At 32.6% G+C, this 22210-nt stretch overlaps 1 protein-coding gene across 1 annotated transcript in view; it reads left to right on the forward strand.

Annotated features, from left to right (window-relative positions):
• Positions 1 to 18416, forward strand: part of LOC110037341 (26S proteasome non-ATPase regulatory subunit 7 homolog A) — a 34465-nt gene extending 16049 nt beyond the window's left edge. The window contains exons 8-10 of the mRNA XM_020741971.1: positions 16901 to 16958; positions 17108 to 17193; positions 17980 to 18416. Of these exons, the coding sequence (XP_020597630.1) occupies positions 16901 to 16958; positions 17108 to 17193; positions 17980 to 18051 (216 nt within the window). The 3' untranslated portion in view covers positions 18052 to 18416. The remainder of the gene's footprint in view (positions 1 to 16900; positions 16959 to 17107; positions 17194 to 17979) is intronic.
• The last annotated feature ends 3794 nt before the right edge of the window (positions 18417 to 22210 follow it).

Here is a 22210-nt window from a genome sequence, read left to right on the forward strand (position 1 = left end):
TATCTATGATGGCCTTAATCTTACGGAGATCAACTAAAAGAGCCCATAAATTTCTTAGAAGACATGCTTAATCTTACGGAGATCAACTAAATGAGCCCATAAATTTCTTAGAAGACATGCAAAATGCGTACTTCAAAGTGTTCATTCTCAAATTATACTTCCTAAAGCACTCTAAAACAGCTCTTAGGTTCGAGGTACAATCTTCTTTGGAACGACTTTTAACTACTATATCTTCTATTTAACATTTGACTTTGTGATGTAATAAGTCATCGAAGATGTGTGTCATAACGCGTTGATAGGTTACCCCAACATTTTTTAATCCAAAAAGCGTGACCTTATAGCAAAAGATATCGATAGGGGTACAAAATGCCGTATGTATTTGGGGCCACCGAAATTTTGTTTTTAGCCGGAAAAGCCATTCATGAAAGAAAATATTACCTGAGAGGTGACAACATCTATTATGAGTTTTGGTATCGAAAGAGGAAAACATATTTCAAGCAAGTCTTTTAGGTTCCGAAAGTTTATGCAAAATCATACTTTTCCATTATTCTTTCAAACATACGTGATATTTGCTAGTCATATAGGATATGATACTTCCCTAGTGAAACCAGTCTCGATGAGCTTTCTAGTACCATTGATAACAATTTGCTTTATATCGATCCGCATTCTCTGAGGAGATTGCTTCACACGAGCAATACTTAGATCTATAGCTAACTATATTTGGAGCTAATCTGGGCATCTCAACATAACTCTAGGCCAGATTGTCACAAAATTTCATCAAGATTTCTATGATTTTATCAGCCAAAGAACCTGACAAAAGTTTGCTTATAAAAGTAGAGCGATGATCGTCTTTCATACTCAAATGGATTTTGATAAACTCGTCTATAGTCGAGGAAACTCTATCCTCCAAATGTCTTTGACTTCAATTTCCTCATCATTAAAGGCGATAACCTCATCATCTTCAAATGTAGAAACCGTTTTACATGAAGCGATGAGAAGTTTGATTTTATCTGACTTTTTTACATATCATAAACCAAACTTCTCTTCAGGGGCTCTATTTTGCCACATAACCTTGCACAGTTTGGCTTGACGAACATACCACTTTTCGAGCAATAAATCATTGTCTAAAGGCGCTTATTATAAGAGGAAAATAATAATAAGAGAGGGATATATCGTCTGGTTTTCCATTATTATCACTCATAAGCATTGAATCAGATTTGGTTACATGTGTATCAACTTTACAAAATGAAATACCTTTCTCTCTACATTTAAATTTAGGCGACACAAAAAAATCCTGTTGATACACTTGTAGCTGTCAAGTTTTTGTAGTGGCCTTGTGGCACTAGTTCAATAGCCAACACATCTATCAAGAATAAGTTAGACAAACAAGAGACTAGAAATGTTGATAACAAATCTTCAGGCAAGGGCTTCAAAGATGTCTCCTCACAAGTATTTTCTTGATCTTGGGCTAATTTTGAACCATCATGACTGCACAAACTCCTGGTGTTAGTTTTTTGCGAGACCTCATCTGATTCAGGATCATTATAAGATTCAATTTCTTTTTTTATTTTATAAGATAATAGTAGGGAAAACTCAATATGTCTTGGTATTATTGGAGCATGACTCTTTTTCGTTTGCTTAACTATTTCTTTATTTTTGACCAAGAGAGAACTAAAAGGGGAGGGGCTCATGAGTGTCCTATGATATTCGAGGTTGGTAGGGACACCTTCTTAGTCGGAACATAATCTTCGACATCATCATAAATACCCACCTCATTAATAGAGAAATATTGAATATCACTTGAAATGAAGAATTCTTTTTCTTCATGCATGTATTTAATACATTGGTGTAAGGTCAAAGGCACCATCTCATACTTTTGTATCCAAGGGCATCCGAGTAAAGCTCTAAAGGACGTATTGCGATCAATATTTTGAAATTTAGTTTCACTCCTAGACTCTCCAAATTGAAGTGCTAGGGTTATCGAGTCTAAGGTCTTTTGACCCTTCTCATTGAAGACATCAGGCATGATTCTATCCAAGTATAATCTCCTTCAACTTAAGAAAAGTAACTCAAAGGTACAAATGCTAATTATATTTACAGAAGCATCAGGATTGACATGTATACGGTTCAAAAGAGTCGTATATCATAGTCGTCACATATAATGTATGGCTGAGATACTTGGTGCCTAAAAATATATCTTCTTCAGAGAAGGAGAAGACAACTGCATCTTCCGATACAACTGGCTCCTTTATCCTTTCTTCGGAGTAATAAACATGAAAGATTTCAGGCTCTAGCAGGCTTTTATTAAAGTCTCTCAGCTCAGAGGATAACCTAAGCGCTTCATTTATGCTTAAAGATGCTAACAACTTCTTAAGATGTGCCAACACCTTATAATTAACTTTACCAGAAGAATTTTCAGTTCCGTTACCTTGATCAAAAACATTGAGATGATCATTAACCTCTTGGGTAATGATATCCTTACCTTTATCTTGTAAACAGTTTTAGTAGGACAAAATTTATTACATTACAATGGACAAAAAAATTAGTTTTGTTACCTTATTGACTTGCAATGTTGCCACTTGGGCAACTAAAATAGTGATCTTGCTTTGGAGATGAGTAATGTATTCATCATTTACTTTTATTCCCATGGTCAATCGTGGCAATATCTTGATCTTTGGTCAGCTCTTATTGTTCTGCCTCCTCGAGATCATGGGAAGGATGTTCCGAAGTAGACCTTCATACTCTAATGGTTATAATCATGACATGATGCGAAGCTATATCATTATGATAGAGTTCCTCACCAAGGAGGTCATCATCATCGAGAAAGCCTTCTGACAAGTCAGAGAAGCCATCAGAGAAGTCGTCCTCAGGATCTATCTCAGGCTCTACCTCAGGTTTTACTTGAGGTGGATTTAAGATAGGATCAACTGTAGGTACAACTCCTTCCAGAACTATATCTACAACCTCCTTAACTCAAGCATAGGCATCAGTAAGGTTGATAGTAGGAATCTTCCTAACCTACTGTCTTTTGGCCAAGATTGGACGATAATATTTTTTTTTCACATATTTATCTTTAAAAGGATAAGACGAGTATCATCGGGGGTATCCCTCGGGTCTCCCTTTATCCAAATATGACATCAATTTTATTCTTGCTAAAAGGATATGCTTGGTCGGTCAGTTTGGAAGAGCGAGTGCACTTATTGGGACATGTAAATATGATGCAATTATCTAGGAAAATCTTTAATGTGGAGGCTCTATTATCATGACATGAGATATGTTCATGCAAGATGAAGCCATTTTAAATCCGGCCTGAATGCCATGTAAGAAAAGTAAAATTTGAAATAATGTGCTCATTTTAAAGTGTTCCAATTTTGATCCTAAATTTTATTTATGATAAATCTTTTTTTAAGATTTTATAGAAATGATTTTATCATACATAATTTTTATAGAAAAGCCCAGACAATCTACATACATAAAGAGAGAATTCAACACTCTGCATCAAATAAACATGATACATGATAAAAAATAAACAACATAAGCATATCCTAGAAAGGCAAAAGGATGTAGTCAGAATTCACATATATATATCAGATCTTGATGTCTATACAATAATATAAAATCATAATTAAAGTATGAATCATGTGTAAGCTGCTCCTGGTCATCGTCATATTGTTCTGCATATCAAGCGCAATGGGAACCTTTGCTCGTACCTTCCAATATAGACTTGGACTATATAATAGAATAAAAAAAAATACATACAAAATTTCAAAAAAAGACTTCACGTGCAATCAAAAGTTAGCACAGATTCTTTCATGCAATGTAACGAACCATGTCGGGCTGGAGGTGAGCCAAGCAATGCTTGCATTAGAGACAATTCAAATTATGACTCTTCTTACTGGACATGACACTCTATAAGAAGACCGTTCTTAAAATGCTAGTGCACATATCTTACACTCAGTAAACACATAAAAAACAACACAAAATGCATGACTAGGCGCAAATTGTAAAATAATAGCCATACATATGAAAAATCTAACTACACTATTGTAATCTAAATAGACATCTAAAAGCAAGATGCTCTAATTACATATATCTACGTGTGCAAATAGTATGGTTGAAACTGGGTGTAGAATTTTGATGGGGTCACCAAGATTGACCCCATACTAAAGATCCAAGAAAGTTAAAACATGCCACTAGGAGATGACAGTTTTAAGCAAAATATTTTTTTAAGGGTCGACCTTCTTTATGGTCAAAATAATATTTGTTTTAATTTTAAAATATGTTTAAAATATGATGATAGTATTAATACAAAAATATATATTTTTATTCATATAATCTCATATATATATATCTTGATAAACTAAGTGATATTTTAAGTTTCTTTGTTCCTTAACACAATCATACACGTGCTGATCACAATGAAATAATTTGCATTGTCGGTGGCTCATTAAAACATTGCATCTAACATTGCGTCATACATCTAAAAAGGTGATTTGCCCATATCTTTTTGCTTTAGTTATGGATGATTTTACCAGACACTTAAAGAAGGATGTACCTTGGTGTATGCTTTCTGCTGATGATATCCTTCTCGTGGATAAGACGAGGGAAAATGCTCAAGAAAAACTTGAATATGGAGGTCTACCTTAGAGTCTATAGGCCTTCGTTCGAGTAGAACTAAAACTGAATACATGGTATGTAATTTTAGTGGTAGTAGCTATAGTGGCAAAAATGTAACTATGGGTGATCAAATTATTAAAAGGTGTGAACACTTTAGATATCTCGGGTCCAATTTTCAAAGTGATGGTGATATTGATGGGGATGTTATTAGTAGAATTCAAGTTGGTTGGTTGAAGTGGAGGAATGCTTCGAGCCTATTGTGTGATAGAGAAGTCCCGCTTAGACTGAAAGGAAAATTCTATAAGATGGTGGTGAAACCTGCAACGCTCTATGACACTAAATGTTGGCCTTTAAATGAGAAGCATAAAACTAAGTGTTGCTGAGATGAGAATGATTAGGTGATGAGAGGCTTTACACTTAGAGACAAAATGCAAAATGAATATATCCATGATAGGGTTGGTGTAGATGGACAAGATTAAATAGTCGTTTTAGATGGTTTGATTACATCAAACGTCGACCATCTGATGATTCGATTAGAAGAGTAGATGTTTTAGATTCGACTTATGTTAAGAAAGGCATAGGTAGACCTAGGATGTCTCGGGCATATTGTATAAAAAATGATCTTAACTTATGTGAATTAAATGAAAATATGACACTAAATAGGACATAATGGAGAAAAAAGATTCATGTAGCCAACCCCACTTAGTGGGATAAAAGTTTTGTTGTTTTTGTTGTTGTTATAGTTTGCTAGGCGAGGATGATGCAAAATGCATAGTGGTTTTGCATGATATTACTGCTCAAGCTAGGTGTGAGCAATTATATCAAACACGAATAATGATTTGTATGATATGGATGTTGTAGCAAGGTATGAGCATTCATAACAAGCACAAGATGATATGATAGATGTGAGTACTATGCTAGTTATACGTACCTACATGGAGCAACATGTAGAAATAGATTTAATTTGCTTGCTAAGCATGATCGCATGAGATGAAGCAATTACACGTGAAAGCAAGTAAAAAGCAATGGAGTGCATAATCATGCTAGTTTGTATGATTGTGTCGAGATAACATATTATGTCTATGTCAATGCCAGGTGACATCACTCATGTTAGGTAGAGTCATACACCGAGGTGAAGTGATATAATATGCTCGAAGAAGTGATGTGCTAGGTAGCATGATGTATGCTAGGTGTTATGACTCATGTTAGGTATAAGTACCTACATCGAGTAACATGTATAATAAAAATACATGTAATTTACTTGTTAAGCATGATCACACGAGATGAAAAGATTATATGTGAAAGCAATCAAAAATCAATGAAGTACATAATCATGATAGTAGGTATGTCGTGCAGACATAACATAACATGTCTATGTCAATGATAGGCGATGCCATAAATTCTAGGTGAGATGACTCATTTTAGGTAAAGTCATACACCAAGTTGAAATGATGTAATATGCTCGATGAAATCATGTGCTAGGTGGCATGATCTATGCTAGGTGGTATGATTTACGCTAGGTAAAGTTGTGCACGGAGGTGGAGTGGAGGTGGAGTGATATGTTATATTGATATGTTATATTAGATGAAGTTATGTGCTAGGCAACATATTACAATGGTAAGAGGTATGATTCATACTAGGAGTCATGTACTAGGTAAGATTTGTGGGCTAGCCAACATGTGATATTCACATTGGACATGAGCATTTGGGAACATAAAGTCATGTAAGAGTATTGGATATACAAGTGCAAGTGCATTATCCAATATAAGCATATGAGGACTTATGCTCATGTAGGAACTTTAAATGTATGAATGAAAATGTACAAAGTGTTGTGCACATGTGATATTTAAATATCCTAAATGAACATAGGGGGCATTACTCATGTAGAGAAATTAAATGTGAGAAAATTCTTGTGTAATTGAGGGTTCTTGACTGAGATCAAAATTAGGGGCCCATTTGAGTAATTTCATATGTTTGCCTTCGATTGTGATGAATTTTTTTGAGAAAATCATTTTGTAATATTCTTCTATGCTTAGCTGTATCATAACATGTCTTCCGTCGAAAGACTCACATGCTAATCACCAACCAGTTTGAAATCTTCAAAAACCTTCCTGATAATCTCTATCTTAGGGCAATCTAATTAGAACTTTTCAACTAGTGTAAATTTGTATTTTTCTGCACGAGTTGAAATTTTAGCGTCAAAGAAGAACATTGCTGGTTTGCCTGCATTTTTCTCTATTTTTTTGATGAGATTGCATTCTCCATGCCCTACAACAGAATTATGGTACATCTGCGGAAATATTGGACTACCTGCGAGGTGTAAAGGAGCTGTGTTTGTGAACCACTATAGCATGGGAGGGTTTGGCGGAGTTTTCACAGGCGATGACGATAGCATAGGAAAGCCCTGAGGCCAGTAGCGCACTTCACATAAGCCTACAGAAATGGCGCAGCTTGACGACTGTCGCCTATGAACGGGATGCGAGTAGTCAAGCAGGTCGAGTAGAACTTTGGCGGAGCAGTCGAGCGGTTGCAAAGCGCCGCAGACGCAAGCCGCAGATGACGCGATCTCCTCCGCAAATGACGCAGCAGATGAGCAGGCTCGAAGCAGACGATGCAGCAGACGAATTCCCGAAGTCGAGGACCGAAGCAGGCGGAGTCCCGAAGTCGAGGACCAAAGCAAGGGGAGTCGAAGTAGACAGATTCAAGCAGACGAATTCGACGCAGATCAATTCGAGGCAGATGAAGCACGACAAAGGAGTCGAGCAGACGACGAAGGAGTAGGCTGCAATTTTGATCCAGCGTAGAGATAACGAGGGCTACTCGGGTGGCCATGAAGATGCGACGGGTGTAAACTCTAGCAGAGACATCACGCGCGCGCGCGCACACACACATATATGTTTGTGTGTGTGTGTGTGTGTACAAGTTGTAAAGTTTAACACCCTAGAAAAGTTGTAAATAAAATACAAGTTCATAATAATGGTTTGTAAGACTATATGTGTGTGTGTGCGTGTGCTCTTATCAAGTTTAACACCCTAGAAAAGTTGTAAATAAAATATTTCAATTTTTTTCTTTAAGCAAATTATATCTATATTGTGGTAACTGGCATATGTCTCGAGCATCCCAACGAGATAATGAGCATACATGGAGTCTAATAAAATGCTTCTTTTTATTTGTTATTCTCATTATATTCTTATTGTAATATTTATGATCACTGGAACTATGTCTCCTAATTTAACAATTTCATCAAATGTTTTGAATAAGAGAGATCACATTTAAGGAAGCACAAGGCATCAACATAATTTAAAAATATAGTTTCATAAAGATTTTTAATAAGAAAATTAATAATATTTTTTTATTTGATGTCTGACAAGTCATTTATATCATTATCTTGTCATTTATATCATTATGAGACCTAATTCAGTTCATTTTTTTTCTCATTTCTTTGACCAATTTTATTGTTAATTTTCTTTTCTGGTTTAAAATCTATGTTTTGATACTAACATATGATAGGAAATCTAATTCTCAGTCATAATTCTCAATAAAGTGAAGCATTTTAATCCAACGACTCTTTGCTATGTTGAATGGAATTCTATTATCATAAAAATATCTTGCAATATCTAAACAAATTATTTTTTCAACATTTGTTGAAATTGGAGGATCAGTTCTTTGATAGTCATTGTTCTAATCTCTATCCAATTTGGCCCTCGAGTTCTTTTGTGAGAAGGTGCAAAATAATTTCCACTACTAGAATTATCTTGTTAAGAACCAAAATAAGAAATATTATTAACCATTTTCTTCATATTTCTTTAAGCTACTTCTTTTGAGATTTTATAAATTTTCAAATGTTTTGCACATTCTTATTTAATATAAGTTTGCCCATTGCTGCAACATTAAAATGTATGTAAGCTAAGTGATGTGATCTTAACACCAAAAGAAACTTTCTTGTCATAAATTTATAATTTAAATAGATGTGTCCTTTTTGCGTTTTCTTCTGATAATAGTCTTACAAACCATTATTATGAACTAAAAAATTGTTTATTAGACAGTGATATAATTAAGTTGTAAAATTGAAGGAATAATTAAAAAGATATTTTTTATACCTACATTAATTTCTTAACACCTGAAGAAACTTTCTTGTCATAAATATATAATTTAAATAGATGTGTCCTTTTTTGTGTTTGCTTCTGATAATAGTCTTACAAATCATTATTATGAACTAAAAAAATTGTTTATTAAACTGTGATATAATTAAGTTGTAAAATTGAAGGAATAATTAAAAAGATATTTTTTTTACCTACATTCTAAGAGTAACACCTGAAGAAACTTTCTTGTCATAAATATATAATTTAAATAGATGTGTCCTTTTTTGTGTTTGCTTCTGATAATAGTCTTACAAATCATTATTATGAACTAAAAAAATTGTTTATTAAACAGTGATATAATTAAGTTGTAAAATTGAAGGAATAATTAAAAAGATATTTTTTTTACCTACATTCTAAGAGAAAAATAAACATTCTTATAAAATAACTAGGAACAAATTGGCTAAAGGCAATCAAAAAAGAAAATGAGAAACTTTATATATATATATATATATATATATATATATATATATATATATTACTAGTAAAAAAGCATTTTATGTAAGAAAGTGTGACTAAAGCCATATTTAGTATATTAACAAGAATTTCAAAATGATTAAACTCACTTACAAATTAGAGAAGATAAAATTAAATTTGAAAAATGCAAAATAATAATTTTTATATGAAAATAAATCCAATTGTAAAAAGATAAACAAAATACATAAAATAATTAATTTCTTTTTTTAGTAAAAAATAATATGTGTGTGTGTGTAATTTTATTTTTGTTAAATTGAGATTGAAATACACACAAAGTGAAGAGCAATGAAATTGTTGGAGGCTAAACCAACTATTAATGCATAACTTTGGAGAACCTTCATGACCAGCCTTGTCATAGATGCTGTCTCTTTTCTTTGGAAGACTTGCATGGGAACACACCCTCTCAAGCATTCCTTCCCTGAATTTAGCTGAACTACCCACAAATTAATTAATGGGGAAAGATCTTTCCAAAGAATAATATAACACTCGGTGTTTTTGAAACTTTTTAGTTCTACATGAAACACACTATTTTCTTTTTATTTCAATATGTAATTGGCAAAAAGAAACGATGTTTTACATACTAGAATATTTATAACTTGTATATCATATATGCATATATTATGTACATACAACTATCATTTAATTAATCAAACTTAAAATTAATCACTTAGCAAGGGTTGAGCTCCTTTTCATCAGTATCCACAATGCCTCATTCAACCTTCTTGCTTATGGTTCTTGGCAAGAGGAAGGAACAAAAAAAATAGGAAGAGAATAATATTTGCATGAAGGGAAAAATAATTTTCTAATATAATTTGGAGGATGTATATTTCTAGCCAAAGATGTCATTGTAAATGTGTGATCTCATAATTACACAAATATCCTAATGAAGAGTAAACTAATAAAAACTCTATGCAAAAAAATAAATAAAAAATAGAAAAATTAAAAAAAAATCTATGCAACAATCTCCATCTTGGTTTTTTCAATCCATAAATATCTGAGGAAAAAAAACATCAAAACTTTCTCACCATTCTCAGCAAATTTAACAATGTTGAAATTTTGTGGAAACTAGAGTTTTTATCATTATATCTTTTTTTTTTGTTATTTGATTGAATATTTACATATTTAATCATCTTGTGATTAGTGGGGATGTCTTTGCTAGAGATTTCAAAGCTAAATAAAATAGCAGAAGTCATCATGATTGAGTGTTTCTTTAAGTTTATATAGAGTTTTTTGGGTGTAAACTCTTGAAATCTTTTTGAGGATGGTTGACATGGCTTGAATGAGTTTATTAAAGATTAAAATATCATCAAAGCACATGAAAAGAAAATGATTGATGAAAAGTTGAAGAATTTGTGTTAAGACAAACACAATGGGCATAGTTAACTAATTGTAGAGACCAATTTTCTTCTTGGAGGTCATCTAACATTCATCAATTTCTCATATTTAAATTTGTTGATACCCATTTCTATGGTTGATCGCTAATTATGTTATTGCATCCAACAAGCCATCAGATTTAGGAATAAGAAATCCTTTTTTTTATAGTAATATTATTGATGACAACCATTTACATGCATCTTGAACAATTTTTCTTTGATATGAAAGGGCAGGAACAACATAATGAGACCACTCTTGAATGAAAATTTTTTAGTCAGCTTGCAACTTTTCGCTTGAGCTTGACTTGTTCGCCTGTGCCCATTCAATAGCGAGGTAAATTTTGAAGAGCAATTCAAGGTCTATAGCATGTTAGGAGTTATTTAAAAGTGGTAATTCACTAAGGATCTTATCAAGGAAAATCTAGGTTCTTAAGTGTAATTTTTGTTTTTCTAATGTTGAGGTAGCAACTGCATTTATGTAGCAACAAAAATCAATGATTTTTTTGTATTATTTATCATTATTTTTTAAGTAGGTCTGACAAATGACATTGCAACTCTGATCAATGAACATCCTCAGAGTGGCTAGAACACATTGCATGATAGTTACGTGTGACCTAGCTAATGCATCTTCAATGTTATTGACATTCTTGCAATGGTCATAATCCACCCATTCTTTCCTTTGAATATCGTGCTAGTTAGGATCAAGAGAGTTGATGTGAACTCCACAGGGACAAGTGTTAACTTAATGGTTTTTCTTGCTAAATGAGAATTGCTTAATAGCAAAAGCTTGTAATTAGAGGTTCCAATAAGTTGTTTAGTCATGTAATCCACAATAAACATGAATCTTTCTCTCATAGTAGTCAACTCATCAAATAATTAATCATGGAGCATCAATGGAAAGTATTTTTATTGTAATGTTTCTTTTATCTCATCCCATCATCCAGTGGTTGGAGATGGGTGGATATAACTCTTAACATTGAAGTTTTTACTCCACATTGATCCAATAGGTCATGGCACGTGGAGTTGACTTTATAGATACAAATTTAAATTATTGACTTTCAGACAATTGTCATCCACATTTGCGAGCTAATCCATTAAAACTTTTGGATCCCTACAATCTTCAAAAATAGATTGTTTTACCTAGTGCTTTTATTTATTTATTATTATTTTTTGGGTGTTTTCATCATCAAAATCCTTGCTTGTTGTTTTACAGGGTGGTGTAATGATCATTGAGATCATAAGAAACGTCTTCATGATGTCATTATTATCATACACATACATACAACAAGGCGAAGGTCATCATATTGACTTACTAGGTAATTTTTTGTTAGGATGGTTCATATGGAACATTTTCCAAATAGGGGTAGTTATGGGCGTGTTGGCAAAAAAAATTCCATTATTCTTTTTTAGTGCGACTTGAGCCATATGTGGTTCATGTTTAGGCCTTGGAAGCCTATTTTTAAGGGTAATTATGCATTTGCCGAACTCATTGTGGGCGGCAATGTCCTTTAGCTGCTCTTAAGTTATGAGGATATCATCACATTTGTAGACCTTGGAGTGATCTTAATATGGAGTGGCTATGTCCTTTGCTTGCTCTTTAGTTATGAGGATATCATCACATCTGTACCCTTGGAGTGGTCTTAATATGGATGGCCACTATGGGCTAACGTTAAGAGAAAAACCTTAATGTTGATTCAAAGTGGACATAAGGTTGAACTCACTACATTGACAACTCAACATAGACTTATTGGTGCAAAGATGATAAGCTTGGGTGTTTGTTGTTTGATTACATAATCAAAAGGTTATATTAGTTTGTGGGATCTGGGCCATCTCGAGCCAACTACAAGTCAACTACTAGGCAACATGCAACAATAACTTTGTGGGATCTGGGCCATCTCAAGCCTTCATCTCAAAGAAATACTTTAGCTTTCTCGAATTATTGATTTTAATGTCCTTGACCAAGAGCAATTTGATGGTTATTTAACCAAGCCTTAATCCCACTAGGTGACCTTAATCCTACTACGTGAGGTCGGCTGCATGAATCCTTTTTCACCATTGTGTCCTATTTAGTGCATATTTTTATTTAATCCTAATAAATTAAGATCATTTTTATAAAATAAACCCAAGTCTTCCCAGGTCTACCTCTGTCTTTCTTAACATAAGTCGAATCTAAAACATCTACTCTCCTGATCAGATCATCAGATGATTGATGCTTAATGTGACCAAACCATATAAGATGTCTCTCTAATTTTGTTTGTTATTGGAGCAACACCAACCCTATCACACATATATTCATTTTGCATTTTCTCTAAGTGTAAAGCCGACTCCACCTAATCATTTTCATCTCGACAACATTTAACTAGTATTATGCTTCTCTTTTAAAGACCAACATTTTGCGCAATAAAGCATTGCAGTTCTCACCACCATCTTATAAAATTTTCCTTTCAGTTTATGCGGTACTTTTTTATCACACAATAGGCCTGAGGCATTCCTCCACTTCACCCAACCAATTTGTATTATACTAATGACATCCTCTTGTATATCACAATCGCTTTGAACAATAAACCTAAGATATCTAAATCGTTCACACTTTTTAATAATTTGATCACCCAAAGTTACAATTTTGTCACTAGAGTTAATACTACTAAAATTACATTCCATGTATTTAGTTTTAGTTCTATTCGAACGAATGCCTTTAGACTCCATTGTAAACCTCCATAATTCAAGACTCCATTGTAAGCCTTTAGACTCCATTGTAAACCTCCATAATTCAAGTTTTTCATGGGTTTTTTCTCTCTTCTTATCCACGAGAAGGATATCATCAACAAAAAACATACACCAAGATACTTCTTCCTGTAAATGTCTAGTAAGACCATCCATAACTAAAGAAAAAGATAGGGGCTTAAAGCTGATCCTTGATGTAATCCAACAGAAATAGGAAAATATTTGGTCAATCCTCCTTCTGTTCGAACACAAATAACAACTCTAACATACATATCTTTAATGACTTGAATGTAAGTCATATCAACACCTTTCTTCTCAAGAACTCTCCAAAGGATATCTCTTAGAACCTTATCATAAGCTTTTTCTAAATCAATAAAAATCAAATGTAGATCCTCCTTATTAACGCTAAACTTCTCCATCAAACCTCTCAATAAATGTATAGCTTCCATCGTAGAACTGGCTGACATAAATCCAAATTGATTATGAGAAATCATTGTAATACTTGTAATACGTCTTAGTCTTAGCCTATGTCCAATTACCCTCTCCCATAATTTTAAAGTACGACACATTAACTTAATTCCTCTATAATTTGCACTCTCTTGTGCATCCTGTTTATTCTAAAAAATGGGGACCAAAATACTCTACCTCCACTCCTCCGACGTCTTTTTAGTTTTTAAAATAATATTAAAGAGTAAAGAGTTTAGTTAAAGAGTTTAGTAAGCCAAGAAACTCTCAAATATCTTAAATATTTCCACATTTAAATTGGGATATCATCAGGTCCTACAAACTTTCCAGCCTTGGTATTCTTTAAAGCCACCTCAACATCTGTTCTTTTTACTGATGCGATGGTAAAAATAAAAAAAAAATTTATTATTAACTATATTAAGATCACTAAAGTCGATCGTATTTTCAGAAACTTCATTAAAAAGTTTATCAAAATAACTTATCCAACTATGTTGAATATCTTTCTCTAAGAAAAACACTTTTTGATTTTCATCTTTAATACACTTTACTTGAGTTAAATATTTACTTCTCTTTTCTCTTTGTTTGACTAGTTTGAACATATATTTTTCACACTTCTTAGTGTCTAATTTATTATAAAAGTCACTAAAAGGAGAATTTTTAGCGTCACAAATTGTTCTTTTTGACTCTGTATGTACCGTTTGATATTTACTTCTCTTTTCCCAGTTTTTTAAGCTTTTACATTTAAACAAATTTTTATAACATAACTTCTTTTATTTTATCTTCTCTTGCACATTATTATTCCACCACCATCTTTTTTTTATAATTTTTTTTTCTTTTAATTCTCTAAGTACATCTTTAGCCACGTGTTTAATAGTCTTTGTTACTTTATCTCACATAACATTTGTTTCTTTATGAACAATTCAAATTTTAAAAATTTAAATTTTACTCATCAGAATAATTTTATTTGTATCTTTTAGGTATCCCCATCTAATTTAATGATGATGAATCTTAGTATTTTTTATTTTACAACACTTCATCTTAAAATCGAGAATTAATAATCAATGTTGGGTATTTGAATCGTCGTTCGGAATTACCTTACAATCTTTACTATCTCGATGATATTTTCTTCTCGTAGGAAAATAATCACTTTGTGTTTTATTAGATTCATTTTTATAAGTAATAAGACTTTTATCTCTTTTCTTGAATAAAGTATTAGTAATAACAAAGTCAAATGCTAAAGCAAACTAATAGGACTCTACCTTCTTTATTAATCACTCCAAAACCGTAGCCACAATGAGTATTTCTGAAATCTTCTACCACTCTACCAACATGTCCATTTAAATCTCCTCTAATAAAAATCTTTCTTCAAGAGATATCATTTGGATTAAGTCTTCTATATCATTCCAAAATTTTCTATTAGGATAATATATAATTAAGATACCTAATTTTTCTTTAGGAGTATTTTTTTTTTTCAAATTTAGACATGGTCAACCTAATACTGAGTGTACTCATAATTCTCAACAACTTTAGAGTTTCTATTAAACTAGAAATGTGAAAATTATTTAAGCCATTTGAATCTTGAATCTGCATAATATGGGAATTGTGTGTGGAACCTATGGAGAACTTTACTTATATATTATTTTTAAAATCTCCATTAAGAAAGATGCTTTTAATATCAAGTTGATAGGTCGGTAAAATTTGTTACAAGGGGATAAGAGGATTAGAACAAATTTGAGTTTAATAACACGACCAAAAGTCTCTTGGTAGCATATACACGATTGAATGTTTTTTTTTTCCAACAAGATGGGCTTCGAAATTTTCTATATATATTTTTTGACAACTTTATATCTGATAATAAATAATAATTTGCATCCAAAAAGTTTTTTCCTTGAAGGCAAATTTTTCAATTTCCTATGTTTGGTATTTTCTTAAGAGCTCGCATTTCTTAAAGAACAGCTTTACATTTAGGAATGTTGATGGCTTCATGAATGAATTTAGGAACATATTCTTGATTGCGATAGTTGATGAATGCTTGAACTTTTGGGTAAGAGATTAGTTTAAAAGATAAAATTGTGAAAGGATAGTCGGCACAAGTTCTTAAGACTTTTTCTCAAAGCTGTGGGTTATTTATGGTGATAAAAAAACTCACTACTAAGGAGTTCATGATGCTTGTTACCTTGTGGTATATCAGTAGTGATTAGATTAAGTTCAAACTCTTGATCTTATCTTTGGTATGTTGGATCAATTTGTGACTCATTCATTTTAGAGCAAATAATCAAATTTTTAATTTTATTATTTTGATGGAAGGGAGACAAATTGATTTATAAATTTTATTGGCTTTTTTGAATTTTGAGTGGGCATGTCGATTGAAATGTTGTAAATTAAAGTCTATAACTGATATTTCTTGGATGAGTTCACCCTTTGAATATTAGATTTGAAAAAGAAAGGTTGATCTTCGAGAAAGGCTACATCCATAGAGTTGTAGAATTATTCAGTGGTAAGTGAGTGGCATTTATATCCTTTTTGGTAGGGAGATTACATGATAAAAATGCATTTGATAGCTTTAGGATCTAATTTACTTCTTTTGTGTGAATGAATGTGGGCGTAGGATGAACATTCAAAAACTTTTTGAAGGAGTGTAGATGACTTTATTTTGGCATTGAAGAGGTTGAAGATAGGGCTTTTGATGTTGAGGGTTTGAAAGGGCTTTCTATGTATGAGATAGAATATATTTAATACGACTTCACCTCCCAAAATGTTTAGTGATGTGGGTGGTGAGTATATGAGATCTAGTTACTTCCATGAGAGGTAGTTGGTGAAAGAGATGGCAACGAGTTACGGTAGGACTCGAGGAAGACATGACATTTAGATGCTAGTTGCTTTGGCCGATTTCCAGATGCAGGAAAATGAGGTTGTTTGGAGTTAATTTTAGTTTGTGTTTATTTTGCTTTAAACTAAAGATAAAGGTTAAATATAGATAAGAGGAATAAAATACACTCAACCTTTAATAAATGTTCTTAAAATTAAATCTATGTTGTAACTTTCCGGAAACATGCTTATTTTAGGATTGTTTTTGTACTTACGTGATAGTCTCTTTCTTTGCAGGATGTATTTAATCTCCTTCCTAACCTGAATGTGAATGAATTGATCAAGGCATTTGTTGGTATGATTGCTAATTTACTCATGATTGGAAAGATTGTAATTGTTGATTTTATTGAACTACAGTTGCTGGGCTGTTTTGATTAATTGATTTCTATGATACTGCCTTTCATGAGCTGGTGACTTGATCCAATCCTTATTTTTCTTTTGCAGTGAAAACAAATGATATGATGCTGGTTATTTACCTTTCTTCCCTTATCCGAAGCGTCATTGCACTACACAACCTTATCAATAATAAAGTAATGCATTTTTGTTTTGTTTTTGTTTGCTTTTTGTTGTTTTTTTTTTATCTATCTTTTTCTAGTTAGTTCATTTTGTGCAGTCATCTACTCGAATTGGCGATCCCTAGAATTGTTTCTCCCGAACAAAATAAAAGAAAAGGTTATAATGCATGAAAAATTCCATAATATTTCCAATAAATGAATAGGTTCATCTCTTTTTAAAAGTTAAAAACGTGGCTTTTTTAAAATGTAACGAAAATTTTGGTTTTTATAAATATAAAAATAAAACATTTGGTGTTAGATGGGTAAATGCATAGAAATTGAGTGATATAACACTTTAGTATTATAAACCTACGCATGAGAAGTACTTCATCTTTAGAAAGTTAAGAAATATTTTTTTGTGATATTAAGAATTCAAGTGGCATAGATGTTACTATGCAAGTTTAGATTTTAAATATGTAAATACATAAGAATTGTGGTATGTATGTAAATGCTTCATATATATAGACTTCTAGCTTGTTCATTTTGTGCACTTATCTACTCGAATTGGTGATCCCTAGAATTGTTTCTCCCCAACAAAATAAAAGAATAGGTTACAATGCATGAAAAATTCCATAACATGATTATTAGCATAAGAAGTCCAATAAGCTTACACTCCCACCCTTATTTTTCTCCGACCACTCGACGTATATTTATATAGATGTATTTTGATTTTCTTGAGCACAATCTTATTTTTTATAACTCATTTGTGCTACATTTATTTATGCAGTATGTTTTTCTGAATATTTTTCCTTTGGGTTGCAGATGTTAAACAAAGAACATGAGAAAGCTGAAGATGCGAAACCTGTTGCTGTATCAAGTTCAGTAGGAAGCTAGGATTTATCTTTGGTAGATATCATCGTAACGCATTTTCAGCTGGCTATATTTTCATTTGCGCAAAGTTTTCAGTAGTTCAACATGAAGAGGCTTTTTCCGTCTTAACGTTGATATGCAGCCTAAATCTTCAGTGATGGACAAGAGATGTTTATCTTGGCATTCATTTTTTCATATCTTTCCTCCAGTATTTCCTGACTTTCATGTTTCATTTACTTGTGTTCTTTCTTTTGATTATACATTTACTCAATACATCTTTTTTATAATACAAGTAATTATCGAGGTGCCGATGGGTCGTACGGTTGATGCCTGGTTGTATTTCTGATCCGAATATTCTTGTTGAAATGAATGTCATTTACCTCTGCATATATATTTTTTCCTTTTCACTGATGTTTATTTTTCTCATTTGTTCTCTATATCTTTGCCATCATTGTTGCCATCGGAGTTGTTTTTTATATGCTTGATCACTTTTCCCTAAACTTTATATATATATATATATATATATATATACATATATATATATACATACATACATGCCTTATGCATTTACAAAAAAAGGCACTTTTTTAACTTTGAAAAAAGAGATGAGCCTGTTCATTTATTTGTAATGTGAGAGATGCAAAAAATTTACGTTTAGTTGATATCTAAATACATAAGAATTCTGTAATTTGTGTAAATGTATCTATCACGCCTGTTTTCAAACTTGTATGATGAGAATGACTTGTTCTCGTGTATGCGCATAACCTTGCAATTGAAGGTTGAATAGTTAATCACACAAACTGGAACCAAATTTAAAATTAGGGCAATTTAAAATTAGGGCAGTCAATGAATCAACACACTCAATGAACAATTTGAGTTCGGCTCAATTTGAGTTCGGCTCAATTAGAATTCGATCATGTTAGTTCAAATTAATAAATAAATAAATTTGAATAATTTTTAAAAGTTTGATGTTTAAACGAACTAAATATGAACGTAATCGAACTTGCTTTTTTATGTTTGCAAATAAACTTGTTTGTTGTTCAATAAGTAACTTGTTAAGTATTCGATATTATGCTTGATGATGTCTTGTGTGATATATGATATAAAATTTAAATAAAATTTAATCAACTAGTATGCTATATGATATAAAATTTAAATAAAATTTTAATATATGATATATAAATATCATATATCATAAATAAAATGGTTTTATAATAATATATGATATATAAATACTTGGATATTAAGTTTATGTAGGTTTTACAGTTGTCATTTTTAGTTGTTTGGTAGTATATAGGTTAAATCATGCTTAAATGATATACAAATCATTCTACTAAATAACCACTAAAGAAGAGATTTATGGCAAAATGCTGGAGAAATGAGATTTAAGATATTGTAGGATTCAATTTTTAATCAATAAATTAATATTTGTGATCAAGTCTATTAACTTATTTATTTTTATTTTTTTTGTAGAAAAATTTAGATACTCATTTAAATTTTTAGCACATTTATTAGATCGTTTAAATAATCGTTCACTTCTCATAAACAAATCCAGTACAATTCAAGTTCAAATATCAAAAATTTTAAATAGATCAAGTTTGAACAATATATGAAAGCTCGACATAAGCTCAATATGAACATGAACAATTTCTAATTATATCATACCAAATCCAAACTATAATATACTCGGCGCAATTAGAGCCCTATTCAAAACATAAACTTGTCTTTGAAAGAAATTTCTCAAAAGCGTAGGCATATTGGATGTTGGTATCACGAGTCAAGCAAGCTGAATATGAAGCTCAGTCAGACTTCCTCTGAGAAGAGTTGATAAACTGTATGCAGTCCTCCAACGCCTCAAAGTGATGAGAATCTCTAGAAGGAATGCAGGGAATTGGAGCCGCATCTGAAGATCCATTTCTGCTGCTGGAACACCTCTTGGCTGAGAATAGGCTCAATCTTCTGGCCACACTGGCTTTAACTCGACGGAGAAGTCTAGCCGGCGACAAACTGAATCGATCGAGACTCTCTTGCTGTAGAGGTTGTGAGTGCTGAAGCCCTCTCTTGCTTCCTTTTCTGAGTAGTGTTGGCACGTTGGAGGGAGTTGCAGGCGTTTCTTCTAGTTTGGCATGGCATGCATTGGAAGGGAAATATAGAGGATAGCAAAGGTTGTCAAGAGAGGGAGAGAAAAGTTGGCTTTCATGATTATGGATAGGTGTTGGATGAGATGGGATGTGGGATTGGTGTTTGAACCGACATCTTTGCTTTTTAACTGACCAAAATGAAGTACAAGAAGACCAGCTTTGGATAGCGTTGAAGGCTAAATTGGCTCAACTTGTGACTGAAATTTTGCAGTGGGTGGTTAACTAGAAGAATCTCTGCGCCGAAGCAAACACGGAAAGCAAATTTCGGGTGTTCAGAGAGCCAGGAAGAGATTAAAGATATTTGTGAGATATATAAATCGAGAGCCAGGAAGAGATTAAAGATATTTGTGAGATACATAAATCTTATTCCATCCCTCAGAGCGATTGATTTTTATGTTCTTTTCTATATTTATTTTAATTGAAAAACTCAGTCTTCTTCAATCCCTGTTCACAATGATATCGACTCTTCCTATCATTGTGAAGCAGAATTCATCAAGTGTTGGGTTGTTCACCCACTAATAAGAAACCTGAGCTGAGTGTAGACCGTCGTGAGACATGTTAGTTTTACTCTACTGATGATCGTGCAGCGATAGTAATTCAACATAGTACGAGATAAACAGTTGATCCACACAAGTTATCATCGTACTTAGTTGAAAAGCTAGTGGCGCGAAGCTGCCGTGTGTAAGATTATGACTGAACACCTTTAAGTCAGAATCCAGACTAAAAATGCGGCATCTGAGCCCATCGTTCGTCCGCCGACCGGTAGTAGTGGCCTCGGCCTCCAAGGACCATGCATGGGCTGGGTTGTACCAGTCACGTAGACGACAGACACAGACACCCTGAATTGCAGATCGGAACGGGCGATGAACAAAATGCTTTGCAGACTACTTAAATTTGCGACGGGACATTGTGCGTGGCAGAGTGATTTGTTGCCACGATCCACTGAGATCCGACCCTAAAAGTTCCGTCGTTTTTTATGAAGCCATGGTCAAAATTTAATGATATTTCGAAAGACTCGTTTATGTTTAAACACAAAGCCAAAATTTTATAGTAGTTGTCAGAGTTTCACCGAAATTCTATTACAAAGGTTTCGTTAAATTTCATGTTTAATATGACTTGGACTTCAATTATTGGCATACTAAGCAGCTAGATCTTGGACTGCAAATAAAATTTTGTTTGGCATTGTGGACTCTTAATGTATTTTGCTAAATAGTATTTTACTTTATTGTAATATCAAACAAATTAAATGAATATTTGATACAACCGAAGTAATGTAGAAGCCTTTTGTTATCTGATGAACATTATTGTGGCACTAATATGAGGCAATATAATGTCTAAAAATGAATTTATCATTGCTTAATGTGACTATAACATAAAATACTAGTTTAATAGTATATAGTAAATTAACATTAGTTTATAAACAAGATAGTAATTAAGAAAAAAAGGCCAACTTAAATAATGTTTTTCAATTTCTTATGACTTATCTTATCCTCATAGTTATGGAACTGAACACCTTAAACCTATGTAGGCAATGCTTAATGAATAACTTTAAGAAAAAAAATGCCATGTTCATATTTTGTATATCAAGGATGACATTTTGATTTATTCGTAATTAGTTCGATCAAATGTTTTATTTATTATGCTACAATTATATTCCAAAAAATTATAATTGAAGAAGTTTAATTGACTAATAACAAAACATTTCATTCTGTGTTGAAATATGCTAGCTTGATGTTTTAAGGAAAAAAATTGCGTGCGATAGACGTACGCAGCGCTACGTACGATATTAAGGTTATATCGAGGGTACAAGGGAGTTATATCCGCGGTATAACCCCTTGTAACCTCCATGTAACCATCTGTAACTTACGTGTAACCTACTAATAAATTCTTAATATATGATAACAGAAGCGCGAAACTTATTTTAGGTTACAGGTAGGTTACAAGGAGGTTATAAGGGGTTATACCGAGGATGTAACCCCCTTGTACCCTCGGTATAACCCCAATATCGTACGCAACATTACGTACGTCTATCACACGCACAA

Source organism: Phalaenopsis equestris, unplaced genomic scaffold, assembly GCF_001263595.1.
Source record: "Phalaenopsis equestris unplaced genomic scaffold, ASM126359v1 Scaffold000002, whole genome shotgun sequence".
NCBI lineage: Eukaryota > Viridiplantae > Streptophyta > Magnoliopsida > Asparagales > Orchidaceae > Phalaenopsis > Phalaenopsis equestris.